This window comes from Globicephala melas, chromosome X (assembly GCF_963455315.2).
Source record: "Globicephala melas chromosome X, mGloMel1.2, whole genome shotgun sequence".
In the NCBI taxonomy this organism is placed as follows: Eukaryota; Metazoa; Chordata; class Mammalia; order Artiodactyla; family Delphinidae; genus Globicephala; species Globicephala melas.
Window position 1 is genome coordinate 1,044,620 of NC_083335.1, and position 18,284 is coordinate 1,062,903.

General features: G+C 38.0%; 1 protein-coding gene across 1 annotated transcript in view; it reads left to right on the forward strand.

Annotated features, from left to right (window-relative positions):
- Positions 1–18,284, forward strand: part of F8 (coagulation factor VIII) — a 120,354-nt gene that overhangs the window by 26,837 nt on the left and 75,233 nt on the right. Inside the window, exons 7-12 of the mRNA XM_030850233.2 lie at positions 1,223–1,444; positions 2,177–2,429; positions 2,725–2,896; positions 12,532–12,625; positions 16,147–16,361; positions 17,924–18,074. Coding sequence (XP_030706093.2) covers positions 1,223–1,444; positions 2,177–2,429; positions 2,725–2,896; positions 12,532–12,625; positions 16,147–16,361; positions 17,924–18,074 — 1,107 coding nt within the window. The remainder of the gene's footprint in view (positions 1–1,222; positions 1,445–2,176; positions 2,430–2,724; positions 2,897–12,531; positions 12,626–16,146; positions 16,362–17,923; positions 18,075–18,284) is intronic.

Sequence of the window (18,284 nt, forward strand, 5' to 3'; positions counted from 1 at the left end):
GGGAGAAACAGGTCACATACAAAGGCATGAGAATTAGACTGGCAATGTAATAAACCAATACCTTAAAAGTTCTAAAGGAAAAGTTATTTTCAACCTAGAATTCATAGCCAAACTATAACTTAACTTTGGGGGAAGAATAAAGACATTTTCAGAAATGGTAGCCCTTAGAAGCCACTGAATATGTGCTACAATAAAACCAGAGAGTAAACCAAGAAAGAGGAAGTTGGAAAATTCAGACACCCAAGAAAATAATGAAGGACGAGGAAGGATATTTTCTTAACTCTTTTCTATATTTTTCAAGAATTCTATAATTAATATGCATGATTTCAGAATTAGAAAAGAAATTAACTTTCAAAACATGCAAGTCCCTGCTCTCACATATCAAGTTAATTAACCTCTCTGGGCATCAGTTTCCTCGCCTCTAAGTGAGGGATGATAACTATAGTTTCTACATTCGTAGGGTTATTGGGAGTTAAAACTTGTAAAATACTTTGGACAGTGCTTGATGTTACACAAGTGCTCAGTAAACATTACTGTTATTAGTTATGTTGCCATCATTGACGTTAGATTGGATGTGAGAAGTGAGAGTGGGGACAAGAATAACTCTCACTTGCATAATTGAATTCAGGATGGTACCATTCACTGAAATAAAGAAGTCTGGAATAAGGTGAGGTGATAAAGATTGAAAATTTGGTTTTGTACCTGTGGGTTTTATGAGATATCCAGGTGAAGATATTGAGAAGGTATCAGTCTGTATCAGTCTGGAGTTAATACCGTGAGAATGAATGATATTATTCAGGGAGAAAATTTGATTAACGAGAGAATAAGGCCTAGGGATGAGCCCTGGAGTGGTCCATCATTTAATGGATGGGTAAAGAAGGAGCAGTCACAAAATGAGACAGAAGAAGGAGCAGTCTAAGCCTTAGGGGAACAAAACTCTGTTGAAACAGAGGCCAGGGGAGGAGAGAATTTCCAGAGGAAATGAATGGTCAACAGATGCAGATGAAGACTGAAAAATACCCATGGATTTAGCAGCATGATAGTCATTGATGACTTTGGCAAGAGCTGTTAGTTTGACAGTACCCCAGTGTCCTTGGAAAGTTTGGTTCCAAGTCAAGATAATAAAATTTGTAAGGACAATTTGTTCATCCTATCCTAGAAAGTGTTTTCCATTTCAAATTCCCTACTTCTTGCTTATAGCTGTGTTATTCTTACTTTACAGGTCTGATTGGATGTCATAAGAAATCAGTCTATTGGCATGTGATTGGGATGGGCACCAGCCCTGAAGTGCACTCAGTTTTCCTTGAAGGGCACACGTTTCTCGTGCGGAACCATCGCCAGGCTTCTTTGGAGATCTCACCAATAACACTCCTTACTGCTCAGACACTCCTGATGGACCTTGGCCAGTTTCTACTGTTTTGTCATATCTCTTCCCACCAACATGGTAATGTCTGTGGATCTTAAAAAGGAGTATCATAAATATCCAGCTCTTCTTTTGATGGAATTTACTGTCCACTGTCCAGGATAGGGTTATGTAGTTAGCCCTCAACCGGGATTCCCTAGTTGCCCGTTTTCAGAGCAAATCGTTCACCTTGAGTGTCAGAGGGCTTGATTAGTAGTAGTACCTGTGAATGTACTGGTGAATCTACCTGAGATATAGGGAGGGGAAAATGAGGTGGCAAGAGTGAGGAGGACAGTGTATCATTGTTTTCCCAGCCTGATCACATTAAATAGGCTTCAGTACTATGGAGAGAGGGATTTTGGGTCATAGCTGAAGAGATGTTTTATGAGAAATTTAGGGAAAAGGAAAAAAGTACACTGTCTAGGTTGTAATCATAAGGGCTCCAGGATATCAGTAGTGATGCCCAGAGCATTCTATAGCAAATACAAATGGATATTCTGAGCAAATGAGTGAGTCTTGAAAAAGGGGTAAAACATATATTGGAGGAGAGTCAGGCAGAAGGGAAATGGTGAGTGCAAAGACCACAGGAAGAAACCAGAAAGTACCAGATAATGGGGAAGGTAATACATATAGGACAATGGCAAGAAAGGATATTGGTGTGGAGAAGGGAACACTTAAGAGAAGGCCTTGAAGGCCCAACAAGAAAGAACAAAGTCATAAGAGTTAAGGCAAGAAGGTCTCATTGGAACCTGACATTCGTTTGTCTGACTCCAGATGGTATGGAAGCTTATGTCACAGTAGATAGCTGCCCAGAAGAACCCCGCAAATGGATGAAGAGTAATGAAGAAGAAGATTATGATTTTTATGACTCTGACATGGATGTGGTCAGATTTGATGGTGACAGCGCTCCTCCCTTTATCCAAATCCGCTCAGTTGCGAAGAAGCATCCTAAAACCTGGGTCCACTACATTGCTGCTGAAGAGGACGACTGGGACTATGCTCCCTCAGTCCTTACCTCCAATGACAGGCAAGTACCTTTTGACTCTTGGTGCTATCTCTTCCCCATAATCAAAAATTCTTCCCAGTTATTCAAAACAACAAATCCTTAAGCCATGTTTAAGGTTAGGTACAGGTATAGAATCAAATGGCAAGGACATTAATATGTTTGGTAAATTAACATAGCTAAACATCAGGGATGCTTATATTTTTCTCACTCCTTTCCTTGATTAAATCATATGAGCTATTTTAGAGTGGATTTTAGCAACCTGTCCTTTACCTAGAATTCTCCATTCCAACCTCTCATCTTTTTGTGTCTCACACAGAAGTTATAAAAGTCTGTATTTGAACAATGGTCCTCAGCGGATTGGTAGGAAGTACAAAAAAGTCCGATTTATAGCTTACACAGATGAAACATTTAAGACTCGTGAAGCTATTCAGTATGAATCAGGAATCCTGGGACCTTTACTTTATGGAGAAGTTGGAGACACACTTTTGGTAAGTTGAGGAAAAGATATAAGGTTGGGTAAGAAGACAAAGTCTGGAGGGTTTTGAGTTTTTTAAAACTTCATAATTCAGCCTTGTCTCCAATGGGCAGGATCTTTTAAAAATTATAAATGTTACGCAAATGTGGAGTACAAATTTGTTTTAAAATATTATAGAACAAAATATTTAATGCCACCCATTAAACCTGACACTCCTTTGAAATACTCATTGCTTAGACTTTCATACATATCCTTCTACAACTTTTAGAAGGATTTTACATTTGACTTGTAAGGAAAAGAACAAGAAGAATATGTGACAGAGAGTAGATATAGCCCACAAAGCCTAGAGCATTTACTATCTGTCCCTTTCCAGAAAATGTTTCCTGACCCTTGATATAGCATATTAACAATACTTATGCTTCAAATAACAGTGGCTTTAAAAAATAGGGAGTTATGTTTTCACAATCAATTTAGAGATAGATAGATGGCATGTCAACGGTAAAAAAATGCACAACCTAAAAGTTGAGAGTTATGTTTTATTTGGCAGACATTCTTAGGACTTCAAGCCCAGGAGACAGTGTCTCAAGTAACCCTGAGAGAACTGCTCCAAGGAGGCAAGGGGGGAGCCAGGGTATATAGGAGTTTTGCAACAAATGGCAGGTAGTAGGAACAAAAGATTACTGTTAATTAAAGAAAACCAGGTATCCCGAGTTAAGGAATTTAGTACTTTTCTATGTATGGGAAGATGCAAGAGTCTGGGCTCATTGAAATCATTCCTTTGAACTGCACCTCAGCTATCTGTATCCTGTGCTTTCTCATCCTGCGTTTCCTTAAGCTGCACCATTGGGTGTGGCTGCAGTCTGATGACTGTTAGACAGCCGGGCATTCTTTGTTTCCTCTCCTGAGTTACCTCAGGGCTCACTGATGGCTGCGGCATCCTTTGTTTACTGATATGGCAGGCAGGTTCTTAACATGGCTATATTTTGCTTATATATTTGTAAAAGGTTTTATGCATTATAAACATTAACACATTGTTATTTGTCTCTCAAATATTTTTCTCAGTCTGTCACTTGTACTTTAACTCCTTTGTGATGTCTTTTGTCCTATAAAAATTTTCAGTCTTTATGTAGTCAAGATCTTTTCTCAGTCTTTAAGTTTATATTTTTCTGGATATTTTTCATTTATGTTTTCTGCCTAGGAACATCTTCACTACCTCTAAGAGATTATAAATATGGTCTACTATATTTTCTTCTTTTACATTTACATTTTTATTTTTACAATAAGCATTTTAATTGCTCTGGAAGTTACTTTTGGGTATAGAGCATCGTGTCAAATAGGGATTTCCCCAAGTGACAGCCAATTGGTCCAATCAATCCTTTCTTCACTAATTTTAAAATGCCTTTTTTATTATATACTAAAATGATAAAATCTGTTCTGTTTAACTGATCTGTTACCACACTGTTTTAATGACTGCAACCTTGTGATGTGTTTTGATATTTGTAGGGCATGTCTACCTTCATTTTACTTCTTTAAAATTTTAATTAACTATTAACGTACAGTTTTTCTTCATGAATTTTATTTACCTATTTTTGAATTAGCCAGTACAAATAACTCAAAAGGCAAAAAAGATTATGCAAGAAAAAGCAAACTTTCCTTCCTCCCAGACTTCCAGTCCCATAGTCTGACCAGCCATCGTTGCTCTCAGTTTTTTATATCCCCTTTCAGAAACAGTATATACATATACAAGTGTATGTGCACATGTTTCACACAAAAATAGAAGCACTATGTAGATTTTAACAATATATCTTGGGTATCATTTCATATCAGTATATGTAGGTCTACCTCATTCTTTCATGTTTGCAAGTTATGCTCTTACATTTGCTGAATCCTATAAGGCTTTTCTGTTAATGTGAGAACTTGAGGACTATTTTTTACTTTTTATATGGAAATTACCAAACATACCCAGAAGTAGAAAGAATAGTAAAATAAACTTCTTTGAACCCATCACTCAGCTTCAACAGTTATCAACAAATGGCTAATTTCATTTTGTCTATAAACCAACTAGGCCTAACAGACATCTACAGACCAGGCCACCCAACTCCAATAGAATATATATTCTTCTCAAATGCACAAGAAACATTCTCCAGGATAGATTATACAGTAGGCCACAAACCAAGTCTCAAAAATTTTAAAGAAAACTATAGTTCAAAATTCCTTGTGAATATAGATGCAAAAATCCTCCACATTATTAAGCCAGATGTAGCAACATTTTAAAAAGATCATATACTATAATCAAGTGAGATTTATCTCAGGAATGTAGGGATGGTTCAACATATGAAAATTAATGCAATACAACATATTACTTGAATAAAGGACAAAAGCACATGATCATGTAATATGTGAAGAAAAAGGGCTTGACAAACTCCATTACCCATTCGTGATAGAAAAAACTCAGTGAACTAGCAACACAATGCAAGGTCCTTAACTTGATGAAGAACATCTAAGAAAAACTTATAATACGCTGAAAGACTAAATGTTTTCCCCCTGAGATTAGGAACAAGTTAAGATGTCCACTCTTGGCGGGGCGGGGGCAGGGGCAGCAGCTCCGGGGGCGCCGAGGCCCCACTCGCCCCATCACGCCGTTGCTGCCCAGACGCCGTGGCCCCCCGTCCACCCCGCTGCACCTGCAGAGACTCGGCAAAGTGCCGGGTGGGCATGGGGCGGTCTCCACGTCCTCGAATCTGCCCTTTCAGTTGTTTTCTTGACGTGACCTTAAGTCACCCAGAACTAACTGGGACGCCCGGTCCAGCGGTCGAAGGGGAACCGGAGGGTCTCTGCCTGACCGAAATGGTAACCTGGCAGCAGGGGAAGCTGGTGAGAGGTTCTAGAAGTTGACTGAGAACTTTGTGCCATTGGCAGCTCCTGCCTAAAATCGTTGGGAGCTGCTAAAATTGTCTTTAGGAAGGCTGGCAGCCAAGTTTGACACCCCAGCGTTCCATACAAGGATAGACGGTGACTTGGGAGGTAATTTCCACATCCTGCTATTTGTGTTCAGGGTCGAGGCTTATGGACGACACGAAGGGAAGACAAGGGAAGGACGATGGATGCGAACATGTCCACGGAAGCATTGCCCCAGCTCTGAACTGGGTCGGCCTACTGTTGGCATCGCAGCAAAGGGTCAAGGCCAGGCCAGGCCTGCAGAGGGTGCCTCCTAACTTCACTGTTGACCCCAAGTGCAGACTGTCCTACAAACGGGTTAGAAAGGATGATTTGGGTTCCTAGTCATTAGAAGTTTTTTGAGGTTTCTGTTTAAAATTCTAAAAGAGATTTAGAAACACTAGGCATATTTTGGAGGGAAAGCAGATGAAAGAAAAGCGTTTTCCTTCTGCGTGAAAACCTAAATATAAAGGTATGGCTTATACTAGGTGGGCATTCCCACCTACAAGGGTCAAATTCAGAATAAAATTGAAGAGTGTTTGAAACTCAATCAATGCCAAGTATGGAGGATGCAAAGACAAACTTCTTCATAAGAAGTTTACAATTTAGTAAGGAAAAAAGAGAACAGGACTTGTGGAGAGGACATATTTCAAGAAGAGTGAATGCGATATGTAGTCTGGTTTGGCAAGAAAATAATGCTGCTGTAGAAGGGCGTGGTGAGTGATAAGCTCAATGGATGCGGTTAAAGATGTTGTGAAAGGCCCTACATACTCAGCTGGTTTTGAACACAATTGAACAGATGAGGAACCTTTGATAAGAAAATATAGGAGTGTGGACTTCCCTGGTGGTGCAGTGGTTAAGAATCCGCCTGCCAATGCAGGGGACACGGGTTCGAGCCCTGGTCCAGGAAGATCCCACATGCCACGGAGCAACTAAGCCCGTGCGCCACAACTACTGAGCCTACACGCGGCAACTACTGAAGCCCGTGTGCCTAGAGCCCGTGCTCTGCAACAAGAGAAGCCACCACAATGAGAAGCCCATGCACTGCAACGAAGAGTAGCCCCCACTCGCCGCAACTAGAGAAAGCCCAGGCACAGCAATGAAGACCCAACGCAGCCCAAAATAAATTAATTAATAACTTAAAAAAATAAGAAATAACAGATAAGTTATGCCAAGGTCCATAGAATATCATCTACCTGAACCAAAATCTGTCCACACATCTTAAAAAAAAAACCATGAGGTGTACAAGGAGTACAAATAAAGTTACACATGATTCATACGGTACTAGGAAACGGAGGGTACCACAAACATCAAATTACCAGAAAATTGCGAAGTAGCAAACTCCAGCAAGAGCAACCTTCCTCCACTGCTGCAAGACTCTAGACTGATACTGGAGTTAGAAGAAAAGGCTTCTATTTTATTTTTGTATTGCAATGTAGTTGATATACAATATTATGTTAGTTTTAGCTGTGCTACATAGTTATTTGATATTTGCATACATTATGAAATGTTCACCACAGTAAGTCTAGTAACCATCTGTCTCCATACAGATTTATTGCACTATTATTACTTAGGCTGTATATGACATCTCCATGGCATATTTCTTATTTAAGTGGAGGTTTGTACCTCTTAACCCCCTTCACCTATTTTGCCCTTCCACCACCCTCCCCTCTGACAACCATTGGCTTGTTTTCTGTATCTGTTGTGTCTGTTTTGTTTGTTTTGTATTTTAGATTCAACATATAAGTGAGATCATACAGTAAAAAAAAAAAAGGATGTCCACTCTTGTTACTTTTATTTAATACTGAACTGGAAGCCAATGCAATAAGGCAAAAAATAAAAAGGAATTAGATGCATTTGGATTGGAAAGAAAGAAATAATACTGTCTTTATTTGCTGATGATATGATCTTTTATGCAGAAAATCCTAAGGCATCTACTAAAAAGCTATTAGAACTAATAAACAAGTACAGCAAGTTTGCAAGATTCAAGATCAATACTAAAAAATAAGTTGTATTTCTATACACTTCAATGAAAAATCTGCAAATGAAATTAAGAAAACAGTTTCATTCATGATAACATAAAAAAAGAATGAAATAACTTGGGAAAAATGTAACAAAAAAGGTGCAACACTTGTACAGTGAAAACAACTAATTGTTACTGAGATAATTTTTTAAATATCTAAATAAATGGAAAAACATATATTTATGGATTGGAAGAGTCACTTACTGTTAAGACGCTTCCAAATTTGTCTATAGATACAAATTAAATCCCTATCAAAATCCCAACTGCCTTTTTTGCAGAAATTGACAAGCTGATCCTAAAATACAGATGGAATTGCATAGGACCCTTCATAAACAAATGAATCTTGGGGGGAAACAAACAACAGAGTTTGAGGACTCACACATCAATTTCAAAAATTACCACAAACTATAGTAATCATGACAGTGTGGTACTGGCATAAGGATAGATATATAGATCAATGGAAGACAATTGAGAGTCCAGAAATAAACCTACATATCTATGAACACTTGACTTATTTTTTTCATTGAAGTATAGTTGATTTACAGTATTGTGTTAGTTTCAAGTGTACAGCATGGTGATTCTGTATTTTTGCAGATTATACTCCATTATAGGTTATTATAAATATTGGGTATAGTTCCCTGTGCTATACAGTATATCCTTGTTGCTTATCTATTTTATGTATAGTAGTTTGTATCTGTTAATCCCATACTCCTAATTTGACACCCCCTCGTTTTCCCTTTGGTAACTATAGGTTCGTTTTCTATGTCTGTGTGTCTGTTTCTGTTTTGTAAATAAGCTCATTTGTATCATTTTTTTAGATTCCACATGTAAGTGATATCATATGAAATTAGTCTCTCTTTGACTTACTTTACTTAGTATGATAATTTCTGGGTCCATCCATGTTGCTGCAAATGGCATTATTTTGTTCTTTTTTATGGCTGAGTAGTATTCCATTGTATATATATGCAATGTCTTCTTTATCCATTCACCTGTAGATGGACATTTAGGTTGCTTCCATGTCTTGGCTATTGTAAATAGTGCTGCTATGAACATAGGGGTACATGTATCTTGTAGAATTAGAGTTTTCATCTTTTCTGGATATATGCCTAGGAGTGGGATTGCTGGATCATATGGTAGCTCTATTTTTAGTTTTTTCAAAGGAACCTCCATACTGTTTTCCACAGTGACTGCAACAATTTATATTCCCACCAGCAGTGTAGGAGGTGAACACTTGACTTTTCACAAATGTCCTAAGACCAATCAATGGGGAAAGAATAGTATTTTTAACAAATAGTACTCGGACAACTGGATACCCACATGAAAAAGAAAGAAGTTTGACCCCTTCCTTATACCATACACAAATTGAAGGTGGATCAAAGATATAAATGTTAGAGCTAAAACTAAAACCCTTAGAAGAATATACAGGAGTAAATCTTTGTGACCTTGGATTATACAATGGTTTCTTAGCTATGACATCAAAAGCAGCAAGCAACAAAAGATAAAATAGATTGGACTTCATCACAATTAAAAACTTTTGTGCCTCAAAGGATACCAACCAGAAAGTGAAAAGACAACCCATGGAATGGGAGAAAATAATTGCAAATCATATATCTGATGAGGGAATAGTATCCAGAATTTATAAAGGACTCTTACTCAGTAATAAAAAAACCTCAATAACAAAAAGGCAAATAGGGACTTACCTGGTGGTCCAGTGGGTAAGGCTCTGTGCTCCCAATACAGGGGGCCTGGGTTCGAACTCTGGTCGGGGAAGTAGATCCCGCATGCATGCCACAACTAAGTAGTCCGCATGCCACAACTAAAGATCCCGCATGCTGCAATGAATATCCCACGTGCCGCAACTAAGACCTGGCACAGCCAAAACAAACAAATAAATAAATGTTTTAAAAATAAATTAAAAAGGCAAATAATCCAACTGAAAAATAAGCAAAGGATTTGTATAGACGCTTCTCCAGGGATGATATATAAAGGAGTGACCAATACGCACATGAAAAGATGCTGAACATTATTAGCTATTGGGGAAATGCAAATCAAAATCGCAATGAGATACCATTTCACACCCACTAAAATAGCTATAATCAACAAGACAGATAATAACAAGCGTTGGTGAGGATGCAGAGAAATTGGAAGCTTCATAAACTACTGATGGGAATGTAAAAATTTGCAGCCACTTTGGAAAACAGTTTATCCATTCCTCAGAATGTTAAAAATGGAATTACCATGTGATCCAGCAATTTCTTCTAGGCATATACTCAAGAGAAAGGAAAACATAGGTCCACACAAAGACTTGTATGTGAATGTTCATAGCAGCACTATTCATAATAGCCCCAAATTGGAAGCCATTCAAATGTTCACCAATTGGTGAATGAATAAACAAAATGTAGTGTACCCATATAATTGGAACACTAGTCAGCAATTAAAAGAAATGAACTACTCATACATGATACAACATGGATAAAACTCAAAACATTATGATAAGTTAAAGAAGCCAAGCAAAAAAGACGTATTACATGATTTAATTTATGTGAAATATCTTAAAAAGGCCAACTTATAAAGCAGAAAGCGTATTAGCAGCTCAGGACTCCAACTGTGTGTGTTCCACTAAACCAGTCAGAAAGTGCCTCACCTTTAATGACCCAGCATCAGCAATCACACAGCATCTCATGGCATAATCTGAGTAAAAGCAGTCAAAGTCCACCCAGAATCAAGGAGAGGGAAACTTTGGCCTACCTCTTGTTGGGAGGAGTGTCGAAGAATTTGGGAACCATGTTTGAAAACTGCCACATAAATTGACAGCTTGCTTCTCAAAAGCAACAAAGGAAGCCAGAAGACAATGAAATTATGTCTTTAATGTGTTGAAAGAAAATCGCTATCAACCTAGCAAGAATTACCATTTTATTGGCAATTTATACCAATATTCAAGGAATATATAATTTTATATTAAAATTTTAAATGTAGAGTATAAGAAAAAAGTAAAGACCCACCAGTTCTTTATTAGGCTAGCATAGCCTTAGTTGTAAACCTGAGCAGGACAGTATGAGAAAGGAAAATTAAAATTACAGACCAATTGCATTATAAACATGGATTCAAAAAATCCTAAACAAAAATTAATAAACCCAATGGAGCAATATATTAAAAAGATAATACATTATGACCTGGTTGATTTATCGGAGGAGTACTAGATGAATTTAACATTAGAAAATCAAATATGGTAATCCATCATATTAACACATAAAAGGGTAAAATATAATTTGAAAATCTCAATAGTTTCATACAAATATTTATCAAAGTTCAACATCCATCCATAATAAAAAGTCATAGGAAATTGAGATCACAAGGGACATCCTTATCCTGATAAATATCTGAAGAAAATCTATAGGCACCAATCATACTTGGTGGTGAAACTGAGAAGTCCTTCTGTTTAAGATCAGATCAGGACAAGAAACAGTAACAAGTATCACAACCTCTATTTAATATTTTACTAGAAATCCTAGCCAGTATTCTTAGGAGAAAAAAAGTTTTAAGATTGGAAATGAATAAACAAAACTGTTATTATTTGAAGATTAAGTAAATGAATGACAGTGGGAGCTATATTTGTCATTGTTGAAGAGGGTAATTATAAATAAACAAAAAGGAAAGGCTAGAATAAATCATGTGATACTGGATTACAGTTGGAGACATTACTATGAGTTCATGTTCGCCAAATATAGATACAGATGGATGCATACAGAAATAATTACATATGTGTGTGTATGTTTAGGTTAGTATGTTTCCTAGCGCTGTCCACTGAGAGGATCTAGAAGCAATGACATCCCAGTAGCAATGAGCACACCCAGATCTTGGTTTCTAATACCATTCTCTGATGAAAGGAACCAAGGCCATTTGGAGAATGGATGATTCTAGGGCTGGGCCAGGGAAAACATAAGATGAGCCTGGAGAATCTTGTGGTTCCAAAAAGTAAGAAAGTGCTCAAAAAATAAAAGGATGGGACAATGTTAAAGAAATATAGGAGCTTCTAACAGCCAAGCTGGAAGAATATGAGCAATAAAATAAATAAAGTATAACATAAATATCCACTGCACCACCAGGGAAGCCCAGAAGTTGGTTTTTTATCTTCATATCATAGAACCCCAGGCATAGAGCCCAGCTGATATGTTCAGAGTTCTTAATGCTGCTTCCATGTTATCACTCTTCTATCCTACTTCTCTTTTAAAGCTCGTGCAATCAGACAATTCCAGCTGCCACCCTTGCTTAATGCTGTAATCAGCAGTCCTTCTGGTCATGCCTGCGCATCCGGTGAAGATTTTATCACTTGAACCAGTTTTCCCTTCCACTGTTGGGGAATTCAGGGCCCAAATGGTGGGAAAGGCTGAGGGGAAGCAGTACCCTCAGCAGACATCCAAATTTCAATGACTAGTGTCAGAAGGTGCAAGGAATTCTTCCTGAAGTGATTAAAATAATTTTAAATAAATGGAAAGGAACCTTTAGTGAGAAACCTAAGTAGCTGTCTGAGCAATTTTATGAAAAGAACAAACATTTTGAGCTTTATCTAGGCTCAAAGCCCCATACTATAGGTACAAGGCAGCTTTTGTTTTCTGGAGGTAGGCCACACTTTTCTTGTTGATCCTAATTGTCTTGTACCTAATCTTATATCTCATTTATACTTTCAGATTATATTTAAGAATAAAGCAAGCCGACCATATAACATCTACCCTCATGGAATCACTGATGTCAGTCCTCTGCACCCAGGGAGATTTCCAAAAGGTAAGTGTTACCTCAATTTTATAGGTCTTCCTTACCTGTAGGTACGGATGAGGGCACAGCCGCAATAACAACTAAAACCACGCACATTTATCACCCCACCATCCTTATTCTCTTAAGTTTTATTTTATTTGAAAATATGTCTTTATTTTGCCTTCGCTTTTGAAGGATAATTTTGCTGGACATAGAATTCTGGGTTGAGAGGGTTTCTTTTTCCTTTTAGCACATTCAAAATATTGTTTTACTATCTTCTTGCCTTTATAATAGCTAAATTCTATTCCGTCATTCTTCCCCTGTATGCCATTTTTCTCTGGCTGTGATTTTCTTCATATCTATCCTACTTGGGGTTCACTGATCTTCCTGTGAGTCACAATATTTGTATTTTTGTTTTTAATAGCCAGGCCTTTGTCCCCAAATGAAGTAATAAGTTGCACTTCTACTAGTCATGTATGAAAATATAATTTCCCACATCCTTGATAGCTAGAAGATAATAGTCTTTTAAAATCCTGCTAATCTGGTGGGTGAAAAGTGGTATTTCATTGTTGCTTTAATTTTACTTGGGGATGAACATTTAGTTTATCAAAATAATACATGCTTAAAATATTGAAAGGCTGTAAGTTCCACTCCCTAGAGGCATCCATTTTTAAGCATTTCTGTTTTAGATTTTTGGTAGTTATCTCTAAAAAATCATTTATATGCTACTCCTTTGTTTTTCAGCTTTAGACATTATAGGTTTATTTTGTGTTAAATGAGGATGTAGCATTCTGCTTCTTCCATTCCATTTGTTTTAGACTTTCATCAGTGCTTTTAGTTCCTCAACTGGCTATCATTAGAATTGAAAAAAACATGCTAAATACCTACGTTTTGTATACATTAAGGTACTAACAACAGTTTCCCACTTCTTCTCCTCTATTCTTCCATTCCCCCACTGCTGCCAGCTATACCTTTACTTTTATAAAACTAAAGTTGATAACATTTACATTTTGCACTGTAATTTCAAATAACTCCTTGCTTTTTCGATATATTTATTCTAAACTTTCAAAGTCAAAAAGCCAGCATTTATATTATTTTAGTATGTTTCTTATTATAACTATATGAGTTTACTGCAGGACTAGGTGATATGCTATGATTATTCTTTTGTCTACAGTTCCAGTGATTTTACTGTTAAGGTCAAATGGATTATCCTTCTTTATTCTCTACCAGTAGTTCAAAATCATGGTAAATTTTAGTTTGCTTTATATTAGGACCATGCTGATCTTGGAATTTTTGTGTTTGTATTCCTGAAAAAAGACTTTTTTTTCTTAAATATTTTGTTGCAGTGTTTTTTTTAAAATACATTTATTTTATTTTTGGCTGCGTTGGGTCTTTGTTGCTGCACGCGGGCCCCCTCTAGTTGTGGTGAGCGGGGGCCACTTCTCATTGCAGTGTCTTCTCTTGTTGCGGAGCATGGGCTCTGTGTGCACAGGCTTCAGTAGTTGTGGCTCGTGGGCTCTAGAGCGCAGGCCCAGCAGCTGCGGTGCACAGGCTTAGCTGCTCCGCGGCATGTGGGATCTTCCCGGACCAGGGCTCGAACCTGTGTCTCCCACATTGGCAGGTGGACTCCTAACCACTGTGCCACCAGGGAAGCCCCGACTTTCTTTTCTTTTATCAGGAGAAGAAATGTATGCCTTTTCAGCATATCCCTTAGGTCTTCCAGCTTCTTAATCATGCTGTTTATTGGTATCTGATCCTTTTTTCTTCTAAAGATGTTCTTGTAGTTCACCAGCTTACTATTCTAATTTGGATTATATGCTTTCTAGGCCTGCTACAAAGCTGCCATCTTTGGATTTTTTTTTATTTGGACTTGTAGGCTAGTGCCATTACTGCTCCTATCTTGTACATTTCTGGTTTTTGATTTCTTTTGTTTTTCTGGAAGTATACCTTCAATATACTTCTGAATACATTTAGTATATAGGGGGAAAACTTTATGAGTCCTTCAGTATTATATGATGTATAGATAGGCTGGTTATAAATAATTTTCAATCCACTGTTTTCTGATACTCATTGTTGCTGATGAAAATTCTAATGCTAAATTGACTTGCAGTTCCTTTATGGGAGAAGGGCAATGTAACAGAATTCTGGGGAGATATTGAATGTGTACCCTGAAATTTGGAGGCATACGCAAATACAATTCCTGGTAACTTGCTTTTTATGTGGAAAACTCTGAAGGCTTTACTGCTTATAACTAGCAGATAAGAAGAGAGGGTAAGAGTGGAGCAGTCTGCCCTTCTGCTGTTTGACCTGGCTAGGATGCATGAGTTTTCTCCGTAAAAAGTAGATACTGTTGCAAGTAGCTGGCTTGCTCTCTTTTGAAGATACCCTGCCTAAGAAGGCAGCCTGACAGGGTGAGGGATGCCAGAAATAACAGGCTCTTGCATACATCACTAGACATAAGAAGAGCTGGGGAGGGAGGAGGGCTGCGGAAGGATAACTGAAGTAAGCATCTCTCATGTATACGGTGCTGAGGTCCCGAAGGTTACTCCAAGGAAACCATACATGTACCCTAGGAAAAGACCAGCGTCTCAGCACCTGCCACACAGAAAGCATTGGTGACCAAACAGTGTAGTCAGAGAGAGAGCGCTCACACAGCAGGACCTACTAAGCAAAACTCTATTTGCCCTTTCCTCTAATACCCATCTACCCTCACTCCCTATTACGTTAACCCTGACCTATGGTTAGGGAATGGATATAGACTGGATCTTTAGGTATTAAACATACGCAAAAGTGAGTTTTAATTACTAAAATCAGACAGTTCTTGTCCTGAGGACCCTTTAGCCCAAGGGCAGATTTTAATTCTTGCTTCCATTCCTCACAGAGGCCAGATACCACAAGTCTTGATACCACATGTGAGTTAAAACTTCAATGTGCAGTCTTTCAGCATCTATTCAGGCCACTCTGGCTTTGTTGTGTCTTTCTTTTTGGCACTTGGGTTTCTTTTTTCTTCTTTATACATTTTCAGTTATGTATTTTAAATGTTTAAAAAAAATGTTTAAAAATATTATTATCTATTATTTCTGTTAGTGGGTAGACCTGCTCATTTCAACTCAAATTAACATGCTAGCAGAAATCTCCTGAACCCTTTTTTTTTTTTTTTTTTTTTTGTGGTACGCGGGCCTCTCACTGGTGTGGCCTCTCCGGTTGCGGAGCACAGGCTCCGGACGTGCAGGCTCAGCGGCCATGGCTCACGGGCCCAGCCTCTCCGCGGCATGTGGGATATTCCCGGACCGGGGCACGAACCCGCGTCCCCTGCATCGGCAGGCGGACTCTCAACCACTGCGCCACCAGGGAAGCCCTCCTGAACCTATTTTTGTTGTAAAAAGTTGTGTGAATCTTAAACTTATAAGAGGTGCAAATTTAGTTTTCACTTATTGAGAAAATTTATATGTACATATAAATTTGTAGAGCCATTGTAATAACGACACGATTACCAATGTGTGCCTTGTTATACTTCTAATCAAGCTATTTTGGGGTTTGGGTGTGGGTAGGTGTGAAACATTTGAAAGATATGCCCATTCTGCCGGGAGAGATATTCAAATATAAATGGACAGTGACTGTAGAAGATGGGCCAACTAAATCAGATCCTCGGTGCCTGACCCGATACTACTCAAGCTTCGTTAATCTAGAGAGAGATGTAGCTTCAGGACTCATTGGCCCTCTCCTCATCTGCTACAAAGAATCTGTAGATCAAAGGGGAAACCAGGTGAGCTCATCTCTTTCCAAGTGCTGGGTCTGAAGCTAAAATGGAATGATGACGCACATGAACTTGCAGATAGTATTTCCTATATTCTCTCAGTGTACATCCACCTAGAGCCTGCAGAAAATATAGTAGTCTGCACTATTGAGCAAAAAAAGAAATGAGCTGGGTTTCTCACTGCTTTTATTGAATTTGACTTTGGTGTAATAAACTTGCCTGCTGGATGGATAGGAGAGCCTGGGCCCTAGATTATTTCTATAATACTCATTCTCAGTCTAAAATTCCTCTCTCTGTAAGTGATCTTGCCCATTTTTACATGATCAATTACCACCTATTTTCAGATGACCCACAAATGTATACGATAGCTTAGACGTCACCCCTGGACGTCTCACTGTGGGAGATTCAAAGACACCTCAAAATGAACACATGTGCAGCATCTAGCATAGTGTGCGGTATTTTAGTAGGAGTTCAGTAAATATTTGTTGAGCAAAATTCAAGGCAATATGTAAAATATTTCAGAATATGGTTAGAATTTGGACCACTTCTGCCATTTTAGAAAAAATTAAATACTCTGAATTTAAAAAGCTTGATTCTTCACAAAAACTCATTGCTTGGCTGCAAAATAACTCATTGCCATATTGCTGAGGCTTGACTACATGTCCATTTGGTTATTTATGATATATAGGATTCCTACTAGTCTGAAAACATTTTATGAACTTTAATGCAGGTAAAACACGTGGCACACAAACCCAGAGAGGCATCAGTTTGGCCAAGTATCTTTCCTAATTTTTCCTAATTATAGTTTTCCATCAGTTTTTGGAAGAGGACTGAAATGTACCTATATTCTCCAATCTCCTCCCCTCAGCATTTTAATTTCTGTAGTAATAGTTTACACAAGATGAAATTTATACATATTAGTGAAGTTTATACATTAATTCTTAGCGGATTCAATTAGCAAGTGACTAACTCATAACTTCGGTTCATATACAAACAGCTCCTCCCCCCCAAAAAACTTTCAACTTTGTAAACATAAAACCTAAAAGTGTTAGTGTTAGTAAACATTTTATGGTTCATCTTAGCTTTGTTATTTTACTTCTATTTTGTATTTTTAATTTTTCACAGATTGGTAGTCTTGTGGAAGGGCATTTGCTAGATGAAAGTTTAGGGAAGGCATTCACCTTACTTGATTTGACTAAATTGTTTAAGAAAGACATTGAATAATCACTTGGGTCTTTAAAGAGTGAAAATTCTCTAATCTAAACATGGAGAGAATGAGGCTACAGACTCTCCCAAAACAATCAGCCAGCATATAGCCTTGGGCCCAGAAGAAACTAAGTTTAATGGGTCCTGTTACCCTCTTGCCCTGAGGACACATTTGCTCTAAACATATACTCACTGCTCCCAGGCCCTGGGACATGCCATAATAGTGACCCTAGGGAGAAATGGCATTGAACCAGAGGATTGTAGATACATCATATGCATGCCATCACTTCCATCATAGACTGCTAATTTCTACCTGACAATACTAGTAGCATTTCTTTCTTCCTTTCATTCCATGTAATTAATAGATGATGTCAGACAAGAGAAATGTCATCCTGTTTTCTGTATTTGATGAGAATCAAAGCTGGTACCTCACAGAGAATATTCAGCGCTTCCTCCCCAATGCAGATGGAGTGCAGCCCCAGGATCCAGAGTTCCAAGTCTCCAACATCATGCACAGTAAGTAAAGCAGCACTTGAGTCCAGTGGGTAATGGATAAAGGGAAACTGAAGACACCAAATTGATGTGCAGTTAATTTATGTGCCACATAAGAGTCATATTTCCTTAAACATTATTACATATGAACATATGCAATTTTATATAAATGCATAAATATGATCATATAATGCATATATTTTCTTTTAGAAGGCATCAAATATTCAGTGAAGT